The sequence below is a fragment of the Excalfactoria chinensis genome, chromosome 18 (assembly GCF_039878825.1).
Source record: "Excalfactoria chinensis isolate bCotChi1 chromosome 18, bCotChi1.hap2, whole genome shotgun sequence".
NCBI classification, from domain to species: Eukaryota; Metazoa; Chordata; class Aves; order Galliformes; family Phasianidae; genus Excalfactoria; species Excalfactoria chinensis.
This window is the reverse complement of record NC_092842.1, coordinates 5118304-5139763: the sequence shown is the minus strand read 5'-3', so window position 1 is coordinate 5139763 and position 21460 is coordinate 5118304. Positions and strand designations below refer to the sequence as shown.

Below are 21460 nucleotides of genomic sequence, written 5' to 3'. Positions count from 1 at the left end.
AGAGAGGAGGAGAGAGAGAGAGATGGGCCACGGGGAAACCTTCTGCTCCAGCAAAATGCAATGGCTGCTCCCTGTGGGGATGAGTGCTGGCAGTGGGGGCCGTACCTCCATGCTGCTGCATGGGGTTGGAATTCATTGCTCAGAATGGGGTCAGGGTGGGCTGTCCCTGCAGGGTAAGGACAGGCAGGAACCAGCCCCAGGACGCAGCTCTTCGGGGAAATGTGTAATTACAGGAGCAGGCAGTGGGCTGTGGAGCGCTGTCAGGTGTTAATTAAAGAGCTGCCTTGTTAATCAGTAGAGCTCAGCTTGATGTTTGGGAGAAGGGAGAGGCATGGGGCTGTGCAGGGGCATGCAGAGCCCTGGGGAAGGCTGTGCCCTGCCTGGTGGTGACAAGGAGGATCTGGGTTGACAGAGCAGGTGATGGGAAGACTCTGGATGGGCAGAACCTGCTGCATGTGCAGGTAAGTCCTGCCTGTTTTTTTGGCCTTTTCCTCACGTATCCCTTTTCAGCTTTGCCTTTGCTGTACTACTTTCCCAGGCAATGCCTGTTGTGGAGCATGATAACTCTTGACTCTCAGTTCTGGCTGAGTTTGTTATGGCTTAAAATGAATGTGTGCTAGGGCTGCATGGCTTGTGTGGGCTTCTTCCAAGGGAGATGGGCATGAGGAGGTAACCCAGTGCTGCCTGGCATAGCACAGGGCTGCCATTGCTGAGCAGGGTGTTGCTCCTGTGCCCACCATGCTGGGCTGACCTTTCTAAGCTGTGGGTGTATGTTGGGAAACAACCACTTAGGTTTCATTTCTAGCTGGAAGAACTTGATTGTTTTGCTTCTTGTGTTTGCTTTTTATTACTGTGATGTGGGACAGTGAGCTCCTTGCAGTGCTGTGTTCAGGGTAATGAATCTTTCTGGGAGTTGAAGAGGACAACACAAGAGGAGGGGAGGGCTCCTGGCTGCTCAGTGGTACAGTCATCCTGCTCAGGAGGTATCCCAGCCAGCTGGAAGGGGACAATGTGAGCAGGGAAGGTGTTGGGCAGGTCTGAGCTTCTCCAGTGCTGAATAGGTGGAGTGGGATTCAGATCAGGAGTTTGGGTCCAGGCTCCCAAGTTAAACATTCCAGCATGGCAGAGCGATGGCAGGGGAGGATGGGCAGGCATGCACATAGGGCTGGAGGGATAGAATTATGCCAATGAAATGAAGGTCAGGGAGGATGGAGCATGGCAGAGATTTCCCCATGGTTTGCAGCTGCCTGAGTAGGAGCTGAGACCCTCTGTGAAACAACCACTGCCCGCCTGATCGATACCCAAAGAACTTCAGCTCATGTGGTTCTGCTGCTGCAGTTCACAAGCAGGGTTTCACCAGAGCTGTGTGATCTTACATAGAGCAAACCCTCCCCATCTTCTCTGTGTCTGAGGCTGCAGCTCTGGTGAGGACTGGGAGCCCTGGAGCTCCTCACTCCCATCCTCTTACCTTTATATGTTTCAAAAGGAGCCACTGGGCCGGTGTCTGGTTGGAGCCGGATGAGTTTTGAGTTCTTTGAGGATGCTTAAGGAAAATCAGAGACAGGCTTTTTCTCACTGCTCCGCACCACTTTGCGTCCTACACTACCACGAGCATCTCTGCTATGAGAACAATGATGAGCCAAGTCAGGAACACCGTGCTGGCAGCGTTGAAAGCTATTTCTGCACCAGACAGCTGGTAGCTGCTAAATTTCTCCTCTTCTTCTCCCCTCCTCTAAGTTTGATGCATGAAAAATTCCATGCATGGCAGTATTGCAATGTGCAGGGCTGAGTGCTGGGCAGAAGGAGCCATCCACGCATCCCCTGGTTACACACGGGATTGACTTGGCCAGGCTGAGAATCTACAGGTCTAAAGAGCTCCTGTCTGTGGCCTTGCTTTGATGACGGCCATGCAGACAGCCACTCACCACCCTCAAAAAGCAATTAGGATCACATCTAAGAGCACAAAAGCTACGGAGGTGGTTTAAAGCACAGAATCCTGCAGAACCCAGCCTGCTCCAGCCCGCTTGCCCATCCCAGCACCTACCTGACTTCTTCCCATGCCTCTTGCCTGCAGAGTGTGCTGTGCGCCCTGCTTTGCTCTTCGGAGCTGCTACATGAGATGATAAAAGACATCTGAGTGCTGAGGTGGAGTTGCAGAGCCCCCCATGCCTGCTGTGCTGGGTTGGGTGGTGGCTGATCCACCAGGAGAAACAGCTGCCTGTGGCTGAGCTGGTGCTCGTGGGACCCCCAGTGCATCCTCCGTGTTATCCAAGTGTGCAAAAGGCAAATGATGTCTCAAGGAATGGTGGACAGGGAAACTGACTCCTGGTTTCTTTGGTCTGTCCCACCCAACTACATCTGCCAACTCCAAAAGAGCCTTCATAAAGACTTCCATGGGGTGGGATGAGCAGAACTGAGCTGATCTCAGCTATGAGTGGGAGAACAGATTGCACAGTGCTGGGCTTGCTGAGGACAGGCACATTGTCCCCAGCCTGTGGGCAATGAGGGAGAAAACAGACCTGCCCCATCTTTGGGAAAGGGCCTTACCTTGAATATTCTTGGGGCGGTCTGGTGGCTTCAGCTTGGGTTCAGGTGCTGCTGCTTTTGTTGGGCTCTGAATAGCTTCAGGTGGCATCAAGTTAGAGAGAACATCGGATTTAATACAGCTCTTGCACTTGCTTGTTTAAAAAGGAGAGGAAAGGACACTGGAAGCTCTATTCAGGTATCTAGGGTGGAGCCATGTCTGGCTGAGGATACACTGGGGTATTTATAAGAGACAGAATCTCCTGGAAGTTGGTCTTCTAGTACAGAAGCTGCTCCTAAGGGGAGCTGCTGGACAGGTGAGTGTTGACATGTGGTCATTGCATTGCATGAAGCATGGAGAGAAGCAGACTGCTGCCAAGACTCAGAAGTCCCCATTGTTCAGTACAGGCTGTCAGCATCACCTGGCATTGATGCAAGTGGTGTTGGCCTATCTCGTTACTATTCCAAATACATTTTTTTTTCTCTCTATGTGGTTAGAGACGAGCTTAAAAGCACAACAGTTCCAAGAAGCCTGAATTCCAGCACTTTCTGTCCGCCCATTGACTATTAGCAGATGCTGGTTTGTGTCCTGGCCTGGCTCCAGCTGGTGTTACATTCTGCACTGGAAGGGATGCTGATGTCTATGGGGGAGATAGCTACAGGCATCTCAGCTGGCAAAGGGCAGTGAGCACCAGCAGCAGCAGCTGCTGAACTGTGTGTGCCAGTGGGAGCCCCGAGGAGGAGACACTCCAGCCCCAACAGCCTCCCAGGGCTCCCAGCAGAAGCTTCATAGCTTACTGTAGGCAGACAAGTGGGAGACCTGAAGCAAGGAAATATGTAAGAAGGCATCTATGCTATAAACGACACAAGCCTATCTGTTTACAAAGTTATTCTGCTCTCAGGAGACAACAGGATTTCCATGATCCTCTCTGTTCACCCCAGCAGCAAGCTGAGAACAATCTCTTCTACCACTTATCATCCTCATCTTTCATGTATGCAACTAAACCCTGAGGCTCAATCCAGCCTCACCAGATTACTGGCTGCATGTAGGGCACAGACAAACCCCCAGCTTTTCCCAGGTGGGAGGAAGAGAGAGATGCATGGAAAGAAGATACGCAGAGCTACAAAGGAAAGAGGTGGGAGCAGGGATTCGCTGGCCAGCTCAGCTGTGTGTCTCCTACCTTCTGCTGCCCCAACCTTGGCTGGGGGAGAGCCCACCTGCAGCGGGGCGGCCGCCGACAGGTCAGGGTAGCCTGGCAGCAATCAGACAGAGAGCGGTGTTAGGAGGGGAGCTGGGAACCAGCTGGGAGCTTTGCATTGTGCTGGAGGACAAAACCCGGCCCTGTGGCTGTTGCTACAAGCACGTGCCATGAGGGTTTTTGTGCCTCGGTGGGATTTGGCAGCTAACATCCCCTACATTGCAGTGCAGAGGACAGGAGGGAAGCAATGCACTGAGCTGTCGGTTCTCAGCCCTTCTGAAAGCACGGCTTTAGTTGTGTGTTTGCAGAGGAGTAGCATGCGTATCCTATGTGTTGGAGGCACCAAGTCCTCATGTCTGCTGTAAACTCGGCCCTGTTTCAGGTTCTGCTCTTCCCTTGGAAATAGCAGTTATAGAATTTGCAAGTCCCTGCAGGGAAATTAAAACAGCAGGACATTTATAGATCCCTAGTTTGGTTTCTCTGCACGCTCTCAACCCCACGGCTTCCATACCCCTCTCTGTCTCCTCAATAGTGGTAACAATCTTCAGGTTTGCTAGAAAACAAACCGAGGAATGCAAATTTCAAAGGCACATTATTAATTTCAGGCTCCAATTGGGTAACATAAGGAGGAGGAGGGAAAAAAATTTCCTTGATCCTTGCCAAGTTTCAAAGGACAAACCCGAGTAGGAGAGAAATGTGATTTCCCAGCCTCGTCAAGGGGATCATAAACAATGCAGAATAAAAAAGAATATATATATATATATATTTCCCTAAATGATGAGCTTTAAGAGAAGGTGATAGACATTGTCCTTTTCAGCTGGAAAGTGGAAACCAATTGATATTAATATGCTGTTAAAGGAGAATATGAAAGAAAAAAATCCCTGTGCAAATTGGCAAGGGTTTAATTAGAGTCACAATAAAAAACAGCCCTGGAGGCATTTTGCTTTTTAGTCATTCTCATACACCTCCACTCCATCGCATTTGCAGAGCCAGGAAAATTATTAATGCTCATTATCTTGAGAACTTCTCCCTTGTAGCTCTGTGACATTAATGGACAGTTTTACATCTTGGGAGTAGGAGAGAGAGATGCTTCACCCAAAGCCGCTCCACGCCAATGGGAGCACCAGGCACGTCGTACTGGGGCTTCTATGGCTCTGGTGGCAACCCCGGGTCTTGGTGGGGATTTGGTGAGGCAGAAGAAAGTGAACCGAAAAGTCAGTCTTTATAGAAAAACACACTGGGGGAAGATGTTTGAAACAGTGCAGAGATACAGGGGAAGGACCTTGAGAAGCCCTTGTCTTTCCCCAAGTGCGTGACCATCTGGGAGAGAAGGGCATAGGATGTGCTTGTCCGGCACCAGGGAGTTGGTAAAACCCAAACCAAAGCTGAGGTTGATTCTGTTTGTCCCAGAAGTGAATTGACACGGCTGGGTTACAAACCAGAGAGAAAATGGAAGCAGGAGAAAGGGAGGAGAAAAAAAAAATAAATCAAAAATCCAAGAAAGCTCAATTTGCTTATTTTGAACGTGGGGGAAAAATGTACCAAATGGCAAGGCGGATTTGACAGGCACCGGGGAAGGCTTAGAAATAACAGAACTGCAGAAGGCAAGGGAGAATGGCACTTAATTCACCCTCCTGAGGGTAAATCCTCTGCCTGTTTCAGCAGACCCCGCCATGCTCAGACCGCAGCCTGTGTTGGTGAACCCGCTCCTTTCCCCTCTCACCACACAACAGGCACAAAAGCATCCCAAGAACACGAGCACGGCTCTGCCTCGACCACAGAAAGCACCACGACAGGCAAAGGAAGCCTCTTTGTGCCAGATCCACACAACCCAGAGTCAACCCAACTCAAATCCACCCCTCTAGTCTACGTGCCTGGCTGCTATTCCAGCGTGCAGAGGGATGGAGGAGAAGGGAGAACACATCAGTCTGGCTGGAAATACCTGTTTTTTCCTCCTTCTCTTTCATGGGCACAGAGGCAGCGGGCTCAGAGGCGGGTCTGATGATGCTTGCTTATGGTGGGAAGCAGAAATTCAGAGGGTGAAAAAACAGTGTGTATGTTAGAAGGCGAAACAACACAGTGATGGGACAGGGACCCAGGGAGGGGGGGTTATATTAACATCTGTCTGAGCTGACTTTTAAGTAAGGAGGAATTTATTTCATGCTTCTAACATTGAGGAGAGAGGCAATGACAGAGTGAATCTCACCTGGGGATTGTTACCCATCTCGGGGTTATTGTGTCTCCTGCAAGCAGGTCACCTTTTTTTAATGAGGTGTTTTCCGTGAGGTTCAGGTGAGTTCCATTCAGAGCCCCTTGCGGTGTTTAAAGAAGTACTTTACATTTTGCAGGGCTGGAGTGGGAAGGATATCTCTGGATGCAAATGGCAGACTGGAGGCAGGAGACCAGATTCTCTCTATAAAGGGACCACGACGGCTGCAAAACCCCAACCTGAATCTCCTTTCCTGCACAAAGGTAGGAACTGGGGGCAAACTCTGCTCTCTTAAGCTCTAAAACAAATTAGGATTGGGCTGCGCTTTGATTCCACATCACAGACACTGTGTGCTGGGATGAGACCTGGCAGTGCAGAAATGGATGGGACTTGGATGGAGGTGATCAGCTCAGCCCTGCCCCTGTAGAGACAGAGATGCGGTGGCTGTTCCACTGTTTACATTGCTTTATTTACTTACTACCAGGTGGTGATGTGAAAATAAGATGTATGAGGGCACTGATTCTATCCAGGGAGAAGGGATAACCCCCAAATGCAGGATGCTTTCCAGGCTGCTCAGAGCAGCTCGGCCCTTCATCCCCAACATCACACTATTGCCTCCCTGCCCACCCTAGATGGACAACACTCACAAATCATACATGGGAAAGGCACAGAACACACCACCCACGTACACACAGCACTTGCAAAGAACAATAACAACAAAACAGGCCTAAAATGTTGCTGTGGGTGAGCATGGATAAAAAATCAGATGACCCCAAGTGTGTGATGGAGAGGTTGATTCTCCTATTGTGAACATAGTGGTGATGGGAGCCCTGGGTGGCCACCAACCTCCCCATGCCCACTGTAGGTCATGTATATGGGTGAGGAGAGCTTTTGAACAGAGCAGAAGATTACCCAGAGTCCATGGAAGTTGGAGATAAACCCCCAGCTTCCCGAGCTGGGTACATCCCTGCATAGAGCTATATATTCATAAACATGGAATCAAGTTTCCTCATCCCTTTGACTGGCTTCTGGCAGCTCCCCCAGACAGACTGTTACTAACATACTGTGGGTGTAAATCGTCCTCCTGGGAAATATCAGGCCCAGAAAGCAAGGCAATGGGAGGAATGCGTGTCTAATTCCCCCATGAGAAGCTTTAAAAAGAAAAAAACAAACGTCCTGCTGTTAAGTTTTATCTGCTCATTTCCAAAAGAAAAGAGAAAACCGATGTCTCCTTGTTGGCAGGGGAGGGGAGGAGGAACCCCAGGAGAAAGCACAAAAGTTTTCCTCCATGGGGTGACTGCAGAAATGAGGAAGGGGTGTTACAGGCGTGTGCGAGCTCCATTCTCTGCCCTCTATGAGCTCCATTCTCTGCCCTCTATTTGTGCAGAGTTGCTTGGGGACTGTTGGTGTGCGCCCTCCCAATGCTACCCTTGAGCAAACAGGCAGCCTGAAGCTCAGCCCTTCAGGTGGGATTGGAGGCAGGATTTGGAGAGCCAGCAAAGGCAGCTCAGCCCCCTGGGGAAAGTTGGGTAGGGAGGTGAGCAAAACCTGACCTGTCCTCTCCTGCTGTGCTTTATTGGAGGAAAAAAAGGAGGAAAAATAGGGAAAATTGTTGCTTCTCTGCATCCAGTCCTGACTTCTTGCTGCCCTGATGGTAGGAGAGGGAGATGTCAACCCACTGCATGGGCTTGGGCTCCAAGACCTGTAACTGTTAGCTTCATGGCTAGAGGAACCGTGGCACCTGCTTCTTGTACCCTGGGACTGAATAGGGGCAAAGCAAACCAGGACTGCTCTGAGGTTGAAGGCTGATTTTTATCCATGTCCCCGTATCATCCTAGAGCACAGAAAACTCATAGCAGCCTCACGCATTCCCCAGCACCACCAGAGGATCCCGGGTGGGAAGAAGGCAAAAAGAGGAGTGCAGGAAGCATGGCACCCACCTGGCTGGGTGGTGGTGGAGGCAGGAAGGGGGGTGCTGCTGGTGGTGGTGGTGGTGGTAGGGGTGGTTTTTGCAGTGGTGGTTTTTGCAGTGGTGACCCGCTGCGGTCGCTCAAATGCTATCAAAGAGAAGAGGTGGGAGGCACTTTACTGCAGGGCAAAGAAGGGCTCCCTGCCCCCAGCGGGCTGAGCTGGTGACCAGTTTCCCAGCACGGTTCCAACTGGGGCACTGGGAGGTTTCTGCAGATTAAGGCTGTGACGCTGGGAGCGCGTGTGTGCAGGGCTGGAGGCTGTGGCTGTATCAGCTTACCCTGTTGGTGCTGATATTAGCTTAAATACTTACAGCTCTATCATAAATTAATTGCCAATTAAACTTGAAAAGAGGAAAAGAAAGCAAGTCCTGTGCAGAGGAGAGAGAGCAGGATGGGCTCGTGCTTGCTGCTATCCCCGTGCCAGATGGCAGAGCTGTGCCCACCCCAGCACGGCTTCCTCCCAACGCCCCAAAACTGCTCAACACCAGCAGCATCAACCTGTGCCTCTGCCATTTGTTCCTTCCCACCAGCATCTTCCATTCATCAGGGGCAAAGGAACTGCTGTCCTGGCTACAACACAGTGCTGGGTGTGATGCCTATTACCTGCCACAACAGCCGGGACCGAAATAACATGTGGAACACAAATTCCTGCTTAACTTACACCTGCTGCCCTCGTGTCCTTGTTTGTCCCGCTGCTTCATGCAGATTATTGTGCTTAATTTCATAATAGCCCTGAGCTAGTTTAAATACTTAATTTAGGTCACTTCTAGTCTCCTATGCAGGCTAAATAATCTCTCCTTAACTGGCCTTGGTTACAAATCCCTCCTGTCTGCTTTCTGCACATTGCTCTAAGCACACCCCCAGCTTCATCCTGGCAGAAAATGTTGATGGGAAACATTTTCCAGTGAAACAAATGCGGGGCTGAGAATGCCAGGCTGCGTAAAGGGGAAGGAGGGTTGCCAAAATGGTTCCGATCAGAAAAGCAAAGAATGTTTTGGACTCATTTTTATTATATATATATGTATATTTGTATATATATATATTTATATATATATATATATATATATATATATAATCCTAAATTACTTACGGGAGACTTTTAGTTTCTATTTGAAGATTTTTAAATCAAATTACTCGAAATGTGGTTCATTTACCCCGAAAGAAGCTGATTCTCCAGCTTTCAGTGAGGTGTGCTTTTCTTAATTGCATTTGGAGTCCTGTGAAACCACTTCTCCCCCAGTTCTTTCCACTTGCCTGCAAACTGAAGAGCTCCGTATTCATTCAGCTCTATGATTTGTTTCTTCTGGAGGGCAATTCTGAGCCATGAAACTCAGAGCTGAGCTACTCCTTCCCCCAAACTCAGGGCTCTTTGATACCAAACTACCTCCAGCTTTGCTAAATAAGGACTCCTATTATTCCATCCACCTTTCAAGAGAAATCCCTGCTGAGCTCTCCGCTCTTTGCTGCAGACACTTCATAGACATATGTTCACACACATACACGTGTACAGATGTGCACACACTGTATGTGCCTTTTTTTGTATAGGTAGCCCAAGGTGACCCAGCCTGGATGCTGCACCGAATAATTCAAACCCAGCTCCTTCTCAGAGCAAAAAAGTCTGCAATACTTGGGGGGAAAAGTTCACAGCGAGCAGTGGTGTTTCTCTACAGCCTTCTTTTATTTCCTTTCCGGCTGCCATTCTAACGAACCTCATGGGGAGAAACCATGCCAGAGAAAGAGGCAAAATGAGGCTGCTGAAGTCAGAGGGAGAAAATATAAGACTCTTTGACAGGACAGAAAATGAGGAGCAATTAGGGAAGACTTATAGCCTGGAAAATGATAATGGACAGAAAACAAGCATTTTTTTTGGTCTTTCCTAGCATCATCCACAAGGAGCATGCACTGAGCTGTTCAATGCCAGCATTTCAGTTACGGTTTTACTTACTGCCAAAGGCTGAGCCTGCAGCTGCACCTGGAAAAAGAAACAAGGAGAAGCGTGGTCAGCTGGAAGCAGGAGATCAAACAGGTGCACAGAGTGGGACCAAACAGCAGTCGGTTAGCAGGGGCCTTGCTCATAGTCAAACGTGTCTGATGCATCGTCTTAAAAGCTGCTTTTGTCAAAGCACAGAGGAGATGTTCGCTGTTTGATAGCACACGCCTTTCTCATGGCGTAGAGAAACCGTCCTGGCTGAAAGGTTTTCTGTTAATCTTGACCTACCGTTGATGCCCAGTGAAGGACAAGCACATCTCGTGAGGTCCCTTGTGCTAAGTGCAGGCTGTGGGGTCTGGACCACTTTGTAGCATCCTCAGCAGGAGAGAAGGTTTCAATGCCCTTCCCATAGGGGGCTGCAAAGCCACAAGATTCAAATCTGCCACATGAAGGCATGGAAAACCTGAGCTTGGCACCAATGCAAAGCAAGGGGACACTGGTGGAAGACTTCCCAGAGGAGAGGGCTATGGAGAACAGACCCTCTTGCAGAGGAAGAGGATGTTGATGGAGCAGGAGGAAGCAACAGAGAGGTGGGGGGAAAAGAAGGAAGACTGATTGACAGACGGAAAGTGAGATGAATGGGAGAAACAAGTGCAGAGGAGAAAAAGAGATAGGAAGAGACACAAGGAACAGAGGGGAGGGAAAAGGAGAGAACAGCATGTCTGTGCCTGTCAACACCAGAAACTTTCCCAGTCTCCTTTGAAGCGATGCAGCCGCTTGGTGGTAGCTGACAAGCTCGTTCCCTTTCAAAGAACCTGCTCGTCTACCATCCCTGGCACACACAAAACATTCCCGTCACGGCCTTCGGAGCCTGGATTTTGGCTTTGATCATCTTAAAGCACATAAATCTTTCAAAAAATTGGGGGGAGGGAGGGAAAAGATTCTCTTTGGTAATGCTCAAAGCTTCTGCTTGAAAGGCCGAAGGGGCTACTGTGGCTCCGTGACATTTAAACAAGTCTGTTGATGTGGACTGGATGGAAACCCAGAAGAAAGTGGCCCATCTGTGATGTTTCCTGCCCCAATTCCCTGGCCCGAAGGATGGTGGATAGACATCCTTTCTCTCATCTGCGCACCTTCACTTCTGTCACTGTCTTGCTGCAGCAATTGGATGAGACTGGAGCTGAGCAGAGGGAGTGCGGCTCTCAGCGCTGCCTGTGACGCCGACACACACAGAAGAGGATCCAGAAATCAGCCATTATAGCTGTGGTGCAGCTCCTGCAGCCGCCTTTACTGGGCTCATGGGCTATGGGAAAGCCAAGGCTCTACTGTAGCCAAATGATTTTCTCCAAGGGACAGTAATTTACATTGCTACAAAGCTACAAACCTTTACTTTGGCCCGTACTTGTACAGACCTAAACAAAGTCATCCTTGGACTCATCACTGATCTACCATCCACCAACAGATCCCCATTGTGCCCACCCGGATCAGTTCTCATTTCTCTGTATACCACATCACAGGTAAATACTCACTTCCCTTCTGAAAGCTGAGTGTCCTGCCCTGCTTTGAGATGGAGGAGGAGAAGGTGAGAGCTTGCTCCCATCCATGGGCATTGTGCAGGCTGACATGGAGGTTACTTACATGCATTGGGGGACCCGTTGGGGAGGGGTAGGTAGGATCCTGCTCTCCAAGACCTGGAGCGAAAGTTCTTCTTGCACTTGCCACAGTCCTGCCCCGTGGTGTTGTGCTCACACTCACACTGCAGGCTGCCCTCCTTGAAGGTGCACAGGTTGGCGTGGAGGTTGCATTTGCACCTGGAAGAAGACAGGAGAGATGTGTATTTTACTGCACATTGCCCCATTGTGTCTGAAAAGGTAGAGGTGAAGCTGGGTTGGTTACCTCTCTGCTATTCCTTCTACAGCATTTTTCCACTGAACCCAGGGAATTTGGTGCTGTGGGGTTATGATGTCCCAGGTGGATCTGCACAATGCATTCTGAGGTGAGAGATTCCTTATTCCTCACACCCAACCATGGGAGAAGAGACCATTTCATGGTAAGACAGCTTCCATCCGAGACCCCAGGAATGAGTCCCTACATTTCTATCACAGAAATGCAGCTGTGAGCCCCAACGTAGGCTTTTACTTGGAGGCAGAAATGACAGCTTTAGTTTTATGGATGGAGGAGAGCAGTTAACACCAGTGTGGCAGTCCCTTGACCCCTGCACAGTGTGCTCAGTTCAAGAGTGTTTTCTCTTGGGTGTGAAGCTGCACAGCACAACCCCTTTTCACTTTGTGCAGTGCAAGCTCAGCCCACTGTGCCCAAATTAACATCCAGGAAACGTCACCATCAGAACCTGCCTTGTAGTCAGTGCCTCATTGGAGAAGGCTCTGAAAAACACTATTCAGCAACCTGCAAACATTAACAAACTTTTAATGAGCTGTAGGCCAGCGTGCAGGGAGTCATTATCACCATGCACAGCAATTCCTGTTGCCCAGACTTGGGAGGTGACGTGCAGAGCACAGAGGCTGAGCTCACAGCTCACATGTTGCTCTGTTCAGCACCCAGCTCAGCCTGTCGGGCAGAGGTTGTGGGTGCCAAAAGTCCTGTTTCATTCTGGACAGTGGATCCCAGCACATCGTGATGGTTTCTCACTGCTTTCTCCATCATGTAATGATGCACACCCTTAAATGCAGAACCATTAGAAAATAACGATGCTGAACCTGATGTGAATGTTTGGATCAATCTGACCAGGATGTGTTCTGCTTTGTAGGGCTACTTGCAGAGCCGAGGGATACGAAATGCTTGCAGAGAAGCTGTGGGAAGAACAGCCTGTTTCTTCTTGTGCTCTGTCAGCCCAGGAATGAACAAAGTGGATGAGGATGGGAGCCGTGCTCGGGTCCCTTCTTGGCTGCAGACTCCACGCATGCCCACGAGCACTTGGAGCCCCTGAAGAGGCTCCCAGGCACTGTGCTGATGTGGTGAGCCTGCCTCTGCTGCCTCTCTTCACGCATGGCTGGATACACCGACCTCATGTATGAGTTCTTTCCTTCCTCCCTCCCTGTCCTTAATTCTAGCAAACTGTGCTCAGAGGCTGAGCATAAGCTGGGTGAGTGTCCCCATAGCACAGCCCTGCCTGGCTCTGGCCAAGAAGGGCAGGGAGTTTCACAGCCTCCAAAAAGGAAGAAGGGAATGGGGAAGAAGGGAATGGGGGAGCAAATGGTGTCCATAGAGCAGGGGCTGACACTGTGTGCTCTGCTGGAGCCTGGAGGGGCTGTGTCAGGCTGAAAGCAGACAGCCTCCAAGCACCCAGGTGAATCATGCTGTGGCTTTGGGCAGTTTCACACCTGGGGTCGATGCATTTCAGCTGCTCCGTGCCCATTGTGAGGACAGGTTTCGGCAGAGCCGTCCCAGCCCTTTGGCAGAGGCGATGCTCGGCCCTCGGTGCTGCAGAGCTGGGCTCTGAATTATTCAGCGTCCAGCAAATACGGCCTCCTTCTCTCACTTCCGAATTAGCGAGCGGGAGGGGAGGAGGGAAGGAAGCAGGCAGAGGAGGGGGGTTAAAGCAGGTCAGAGCCTTGCTGCGGCCGCACCGGGCCCTGAAGCAGAGCAGCAGTGTTGGAGAGCCACAGCCGCCTCCTCCTGTCCCTGCACGGCGTCCATTCCTTTGCCAGCAGGCACTGCTTTGCCAGCGAAGAGCTTCACTCCCTAATTGGTGTAAACAAGGAAAATTAAATAAGGAGCAAACACAGGCAGCCTCTCGCCCTTCTCGCCTGGCTCACCTATTTCTCACTGCTCAGCCCGTCGCCGCTGTGCAGAAGTTTTGTTATCCAAAAGATCAATTTTACTGGGGAATTGCTTTCTGGCTTTGACCTTTGAGGATCATCAATCTAAGAAGGGAACTATAACCCCAGTGAGCTGACCCCGCAAGACAGCGCTTCTCAGAGCAATCAATCAGGCTGCATTATTTAATAGCCAGCAGCTGGCCTGGGTTGCCAATCCCATTTTGCCCCAGCCTTTCCGCATCTGGACTTCCCTGCTCTGCAGCTCAGCTTTAACCCCTTCCCCAAGCTTTCTTGCCTCCCCCTCTGGGCCTCCAGCCCAAGGACACGCTCCTGCTGCCGGTCTGTGCTCAGCATCATTCCCCAGCCAAGATCCAGCTGGTGGAGACGGGAGAAAATGACATTAGCCCGGTCCCCTGGGTGGGAGCCGCTTGTCCTGCTCGTCTCTTCTTTCCCGGGCGTGCAGCCATCTCAGGAAAGAGAGGATGAAGGGAAAGGTTAGGAGCTACTTAGCAATGAGGCTTAAAGAGCAGCAGTGGGGCAGACACCTGTGCTCTGTAATGGTGAAGGCAGCAATGGCCCCAGTCCAGAACTGGCTCTGCTCTGCCTGCAGCACAGTGCTGAGCACGGGGTGTTCTTATTCTATTCAGGTTGGATACTATGGAAGAATTCTTCTCAGCAAGAATGGTGAGGCAATGGCACAGCTGCCCAGGGACTGGTGGAATCACTGTCCCCAGAGGTGATCCAGACCCATGGGGATGTGGCACCGAGGGATGTGTCAGTTGGCATGAGCTGGGGTTGGTGTTGAGCTCGGGGTTCTGGAGGTATTTTCCAACCTTCATGATTCTGTGATCCTGTTCTACGATTCTCCTTTCCAGCTCATGGCTCCAGACTAGCAGTGATGGCAGAAGTTCCTGCTGAGTATTCAGAGCCCACGTGTGGTGCAGCCATGGTGGGTGACAGCAAACCCAGCAGGAGCACAGCGCCCTCGGTGACATGGGGACACCCAGCTCTGCTGCTGGGAGTTGTACACAGCTGCCTTTTGCATTGCAAGCTCACATCATGCCTCAGCAAAAGTTGCCAGAGCAACACTTGGCCCAATACACTGCAGTTTGCACCATAGGGTATTTATGAGTTTATCCTTAGTGCAGGTCATTCGGCTGCTGCCTTCCTTCCAAGTGGTGCAGAGCGGTTGGATGCTGCCAATGCCTCCACCAGGGAACGGGAAGGAGCTTGGAGAGCCAAGGAAAGTTTACTGAAAGTGTCCTTTTTTTTTTTCCCTTTCTTTCTTTTTTTTCTTCCCTTTTAAGCCATAAACAGCAGCTCTCCGTCCCTGCGTTTCCCCAAGTCAGCATCCTGGAGGTCACAGCAGCGAGCGGCTGGAGGCGAGCTGGTGCCAAGACATCAGGCTGTGGGAGCAGGCACAGCCTGCGGGTGGGTGCAGGAAAGAAGCCACTTCCCCTGGGCTTTCACTGCCAATGACTTTAGAAACAAGTTCTAAAAGACCTCTCAGTCCTTCCATCCCTTCCAAAGATCCTTAAGTGTTTCACAACCTCTTTTCTGCTTGTAGCTGCGTCTCAAAGAGCAGGAAACTCAAGAACATCTCTTTGCTCCTCTCCTTCCTGATCTCCTTGCTGCATGGGCCATGATGGTACACGACCACCTCTCTTTCCAAGCTTCCCTCTGGCCCATCCTCACCCTGTGCTCGAGGTGATGATGCTGCTGCAGGTAGCCCAGGGATGCAGTGGAGACCTGGTCCCCTCCCACTGGCTCCCATGCTCTCTATCTTCACTCTGGTCTGGCAGTGGTGCCCCCCCTGCTCCCTTTCTGCTTACTGAGCTGGCATTGGGGAGAGATAGAACACAGCAGAAAGCTGCTAATGACTGCCATCCAAAGGAAGGATTATGATCGCTTTCCCCTGAATTGTTTGCTCTCACTGTAATTGATGAGCCTTTAATGAGTCTCATGGGATGATGTGTTTGAAGGGAGCTCTTTCCTCTCCATCCTGGAGGAGAACGGTGTTTCAACTGATCTCAGCTCTTGGGGAAACATGAATAACTCTTCCCCTCTCTCTATTGTCATCCCCAGCCACGCTCACAGCACGCTCCAGCAGCTGCCTGGCTGTGGCTCACCCACTTTTTACCTGCTCCTTCGCGACTGTTTTGGCAGCCCAGCAAAAGCATGGAGCAGATCTGCTGGGCAAAGCATGATGAGCACTCAGCTTGGATTGTATCTGGCCCATCTGTGCCTGCAGAAGCAAGGAAAAATAGCTCCTAATGGCTGGTCCATGTAAGAGGTAGTTTCTTGCTGAGGATCTCTTGGGCAGAGAGGGGCTGAAGGGGCCATGCAAACACAGAATGGGGCAAACGTGCCTCATTCACCCAGGAGCAGAGCCAGGAGTGTAACTGAGCTGTGGTTGAAGCCAAATAGGGAGGAAGAACCATCTTAATGCTCTGCTTCTTTCAGTGCAAAGCAGGGAGGGAGGCTTTGGGGTTTTGTTGCTTTTTGTAGTGCCAAAAAAACACAACAAGAAAAAAGGCCTGGGTTAGGTCAGGGGGACGCGCTGATTCCTTGTGGGTTTTTGCTTCTGGTTGTGTGGTAGGGACTGATGAGGGGAGGAGGCCCTGCTCACTGCCCTTTGAAATGATTTGAGGTTTGGGTTGCAAAGAGGAGACAATGCAAAGGATGCCGAAATGGAGAGCAGGCTTAGCTGGCTGTTCCCATTCGAGTGGCTATTCATTTGAAATAAGTCGACACTCACCAGCTGTCAGGATCCTGCTGACTGGTGGAGCATTGTTTGCATTCAAAGCTCACAAAACCAAGCTTCCCCATTAGGGGGTCAGGCAGCAGAAGGGAGGAAGGGTGAGGAGGACATGGCAGGGATACATGACCGTCAATATTTGCAGAGTAATGTGTGTAAATGCTCTCGGTCTTCCTCCTGGAATGCAATAAGGCCTGCAATTGAGTTCATTGGCCAAATTGGATTTGGGCTCCTGTAGAAGTCTCTTTATATTAAGTGCTTTAACATACATCACCTTCTCAGTCTATTGACAAAATTCTATTATCTGCTCAGGGCCGGACACAGCTCGGCTACAAAACCTGGGTGGAAATAAAAAACCTTCACAAAACTAAGCAAGGAGCAAGTGGTGGGAGCTGGGGATCTGCCTATTGACAGTGTCAGCAGCGCCTGGGTGCGGGGGGGGGAGATTTATCCCTAACTGCCTCCTTACCTCCCAGCAAGCTTTCGTGGGAGTGAAGCCCTTTATGAGACTGTAGGAAAGCAAAGCAAACAGTTGCTGTGCCTTAACTTAATTTAACTATATGACCAAGAGCAAGGTTTTGCTTGAACTGAAGCTAATTCCAGCCTGGGTGAGTGCCAGGGAAATTCATCCTTCCAGCTCTTGGGGCTGCCTGGCACAGAGATGAGGACGGAATGAGGACCACACGGCTCCACTGGTGCAGGCTTGGCTGTCCTTGACACCAGGATGCTGTTACCTCCACAGACCGGTACGTGGCTGCTGGGGCTGTGGGACAGAGCAGGGGGCGGTGGGGGCTGCACTCACCATGGCTATTGTGGTCTTCCCAAAGGTGCTGAGTGTGGGGGGGGGGCTGGCTGTGAGCTGCTGGGTCAGATCACGGGGGGACGTAGAATGACAGAATCATGGAGGTTGGAAAAGACTGCTCAGATCCCCAAGTCCAATCCCACATGAGATTTGCTCATGTCCCACTGTTGCTGTTTGGTGATGAGAATCACTCCCTCCTCCTGCCTTTCTCCATGGGCTGCTTATCACCAGCAGGACGGACAGACAGAGCGTGCACAGGGGCAGGGAGGACAAAGGAGAAAAAATCTGAATAATCAGCCTGAAATTGATTCACTTCTGCTCAATCTGATTTCTCCTAACTGGATCCGTGTGTCCCAGCCATGGCACATTAACTTCAATTACAGCTTATTAATGTCTCTGTGATGGAGCGTGCCCCACTGAGCACTGCTGTGACTGACGTTATGGAGGGGAAAAGATTACTCCAAAGGGACTTGATGTGTAATGGAGACAGAAACAATGGCTTTCATCGCCCTCTGCCAGACCCAGCAGCCAGGAAAAGCTCATCCACCCGCTCTCAAGAAGACGACCGAGCTCACTGCTGCACCAGGGAGAAGATTAGAACTGGATGATCTCTAAGGTCCTTTCCAACCAAAGTCTATGATTCTATGACTGTACAATGAGCAGTGAGCAGAGATCTGTGGGGAAAAGCCCTTCCGCTTCCCCTACCCGCCCTCCTGGCACGCACACCAGCACAAGCACACAGGCCAAGGGCTTGCTTGTGTCTATTCCTGTCCTGACTCCTCTGCAGCTCCAGTTACTTTGCAGATCAATAGAGGCAGGATGGAAGGAAAGAAAAAAAAGAAGAAGAAAAAGATATCGAAAAGAAAGACAGTAAAAATAAACCTTCAGCCCTGAAAGGAGAAATGCACCAGGCTGAGGTTGCAGGAGATGCAGACCGAGTGCAAAGCAGCAGCACCAGGAAGGGAGTGAGGGTCCTCAGGACCCACTTCATTTTCAGGTTCTGTCAAGCTCTTGGGCCCCCACCAACGTGGCTAATGGAAGAAAGGAAGGCAGCAGAGTATTTCCCTTTCTCCCTGTGTCCTTTGCTCCTTCACTCTGCCTTTCTGCAAAACTCTGCAGGGTTGAGGTGAGCAGATTTTGTTGATGGGAAGCAGAGAGAGGTGAAGGATGGGTGTGCTTGGATGAGGTCCTGGGATGGCACTGCACCAGCATGAGGAACCACCCCTTGCAGCCTGCCCTGACAGCAGAGCATTCTGCTCTTCCCTTCACAACAAGCTGCAACCAGAGATGCATGTCCCTCATTGCATGCCATCAACCACCTCCATACAATGCCATGCAGCCATGCATCACTTCTCCTCCATCTGTCCCTGAGCTGCTCCCATCTGCAGATCACCAGCTCCACTGCACCCCAGCTGGGATCCTCTGGCTTTTTTTGCCTTTATTTCTTCATCATCATCTTCCCTCTCATTTCCTATGACCTCAGTGGTGAATCCCAAACGACACATCCCTTCCCTTCCTTCCATAGTCTGCATTGATTTCTCCTCTCTTCCTCTCAGTACCCCACCTCTTGTTGGACTGCACACAAGATTTAATTTGGTCTTGGTCCCTGCACGTAACTGGCTTTGCTTATAGCTCGAATTAGATTGCTCTCCAGAAAAAAGAGAGAAAAAAAAAGCCTTGCTTGCTGGGACTGGAATAACCACCAGAGCAGAGTGAATAAACACAGAGCTGCTCCACCTGATGCACTGCTTATCCACAGCTCCTCAACAACTCAGCTCTGGGGGTTCAGCCCAGGACAGCCATCAACTCCATCCCTGTCCATCTGTCCAGCAGTGTCCCCCTGTCCTGGAGATCTCCAGGACCCAGCCAGCAAACCCCAACCCCTCTCCTCCCAGCCTTGGCAGTTCTGCAGCACTGCAGCTCCTGCTGGACCTTTGCAGTTTGATTGCACTGGTCCAGGGGTGTAGGTGGATGTGGAGTCTCTGATGTCTCATAAGGGGTTGTGCCATCCCCACCCCGTGTTCCTCCCCTGTTCTGTTTGACTCTTTTCATAAGAATTTGTTGGGGTTTTCTCTCTCAAAGCAATCCCTGCTGCTATTATAGGGTATGTGGTGTGGTTTGGACAGCGTGGGAAAGGAACACACCTGACAGGCAGCAAGAGGCTCAGTTATGGGAAAGCCAGGAACTAGAGATGCTGAAGGGACACCTCCTGCACAAGGCAGGCAGGAAAGGCAAAGTGATCTGTGGGGACAGGCAGCCATGGGCCACCACAGCCCCTACACCACATGGTAACACCTCTATTTTATCACGTATTCTAAAGCATCAAGCATCCCAAATATACTGTGGGCATAGCAATGGGTTTTTGGTTATCCTGCATAGCACTTTCCAAGCTTAGAAGCCAAAGGTCCTTGCACGAAGGCACCAGAAATCACATCCTCAGTTACTGAGCAAGCAGGACTTTACTTTTTCTGAGCTGAAATCTCTGCATCCCTATAATAGCCCGAAGTCTGACCAGTCCTGATGTCCAACCATCCCCTCCAACCCTTCCTGTCCACTCAGTGCTGCCTGCTGGGTGCTGCAGCTTTGCCACCAAGGAGCCACCATGCTTAGAGCTAAAGGGAAGGCAGCGTGTTGGCCTTATATCTGCCTTTGCCTGCTTTGTGGCTGCTCAGCTCCACTCTGCCTAATCTGCTCCCAGCACCCCTCTGCCCTTCCCGTCACCCCCTGCTGAAAGAAAGGGCTCTTCCATCCCTTCCTCTCCCTTGGAGCGCAGTCAAAGCCAGCCTCGGTGGCACCTGCGGAACATTTCTGCTTGTGAGACTCAGAAGCAAACAGTTTGGAAGCAATACAAACGGCTCCTCTGTCGCTGTGGAGATTCTTGTTAGCAGTGGTGGGTGATGGGGAGATTTTTCCCCTCTCGCCTCTGAGTCTCACACAAGCTGCATCCACAAGCTGGATGGGAAATCAGCCATCTCGGCATTTTTCCACCTTACTTTGCTTTTTCGGTTAATGTCATAACATAACATATGGCATTGCACAGAGAAACGAGAAATAAAAAGCAGGAGAAACAAATCCCCTCCTGCTCAGCCCTGCCCCAGAGCTGGTGCTGGCTTTGGCCTCTCCCCAAAGCTTGTTGGCTGGAGGTGGGGCTGAGCCAGGATGATCCTGCTTGTACCAATGGAGTTTAATGGGGAGAACCTCATTCCTCCCCCCGTGGAGGGCATCCCTGGGGGTGCTTCAGCCTTTCCCTACAAGGACACATCTCTTTTATGACAACGAGGATGCCCTGGCTTGCGAAAGAGGATATTAGAGGGAGGAATGCTGATCAACTACCAGTTGCCATCAATGCTGGTGGCTTAGTTCTGCATCAGTAGCCCTCTTCTCATCCCTCCAAGTATCCCAAGAAATACAGTGACCGTTACCTGCCAGTGACTTCAATGTTGGAGACAGCGTAGAAGTACTTGTAGAGGTTCTCCCTCTGCACGTAGGTGCCCCCCAGCGCCGGTCGCAGCAGCCTCATCCTCAGGTCGGTGACGGTGAAGAAGTCCTTGAGCCCCTTGGCGCTCTCCAGCCGGGTGTACAAGTTGTCCATGTTCTTAAGGTCGGGACCAGCAAAGATGGCGAAGCGATCCCTCACCTCAAAGCGGACGGTCTTCTCCTTTTTGGAGCCCGCCCAGCGGGAATACTCCTCCGTGCAGAGGACCCTGTTGGCACTGGTGGTGGAGAGGTCCCGGACCCTCCGTGCTGGCATGCTGAAGGCCTCCATGCAGTCATCTGCATAATACTGGTACGGGTGCCAAGTCCTCCCGTTGTCCAGCGACTTCTCCAACATCATGATGGTGGGACGGCCGTACTCGAAGGTGATCACGATGTCATCCGTCAGCTCGATGCTCTTGTTCCAGGACAGAGTGATGTTGGCCAGCAGCGGCTCCGGGTACCGGCGCCATGTCACGCTCTGCCAGTACGTGGCCAACCCCTCATCCTCACTGTCAAACATGAGCTTTGGTGGGTGGGCCAGGTCTGGGTTGGAGGCGTCACACTCATCGCTGCACAGGTACGGGTTCTCCTGGAACAATAGCAATGGTCACAAGAAAAGGCAACATGTTGGCATCCCAGCCAGACCCTGCTTGCCCCATTCCTGTTTCTTGGTGCTTTTGGTAAATGTTGACTTCTCAGCTGAGCTGGAGTCTTGGAGGCCTGGCTCTGTATGGGGCCTCTGCCCTATGGACGGATGAGCTGTTTCATCTGACAGGCCCTTTGGGAAAGAGCCCTTCAATTTGGCACAGGGGT

General features: G+C 51.0%; 1 protein-coding gene and 1 long non-coding RNA gene across 3 annotated transcripts in view; one reads left to right on the top strand and one right to left on the bottom strand.

Moving 5' to 3' along the window:
* The window catches only part of NTNG2 (netrin G2), a 38982-nt gene that overhangs the window by 2038 nt on the left and 15484 nt on the right, over positions 1–21460 (bottom strand). The window contains exons 3-10 of one of the 2 annotated variants that reach the window (XM_072352780.1): positions 20593–21236; positions 11470–11642; positions 9847–9873; positions 7872–7988; positions 5665–5733; positions 2548–2622; positions 2045–2110; positions 1469–1543 (exon numbers count right to left, since the gene is read on the bottom strand). In XM_072352780.1, coding sequence (XP_072208881.1) covers positions 1469–1543; positions 2045–2110; positions 2548–2622; positions 5665–5733; positions 7872–7988; positions 9847–9873; positions 11470–11642; positions 20593–21236 — 1246 coding nt within the window. The remainder of the gene's footprint in view (positions 1–1468; positions 1544–2044; positions 2111–2547; positions 2623–5664; positions 5734–7871; positions 7989–9846; positions 9874–11469; positions 11643–20592; positions 21237–21460) is intronic. The other variant, XM_072352779.1, reaches the window with a different exon arrangement.
* On the top strand, positions 14–9893 carry LOC140260419 (uncharacterized). Its single transcript, XR_011905544.1, has 3 exons — positions 14–461; positions 6071–6194; positions 9782–9893. It is a non-coding gene; the product is annotated as an uncharacterized lncRNA (long non-coding RNA).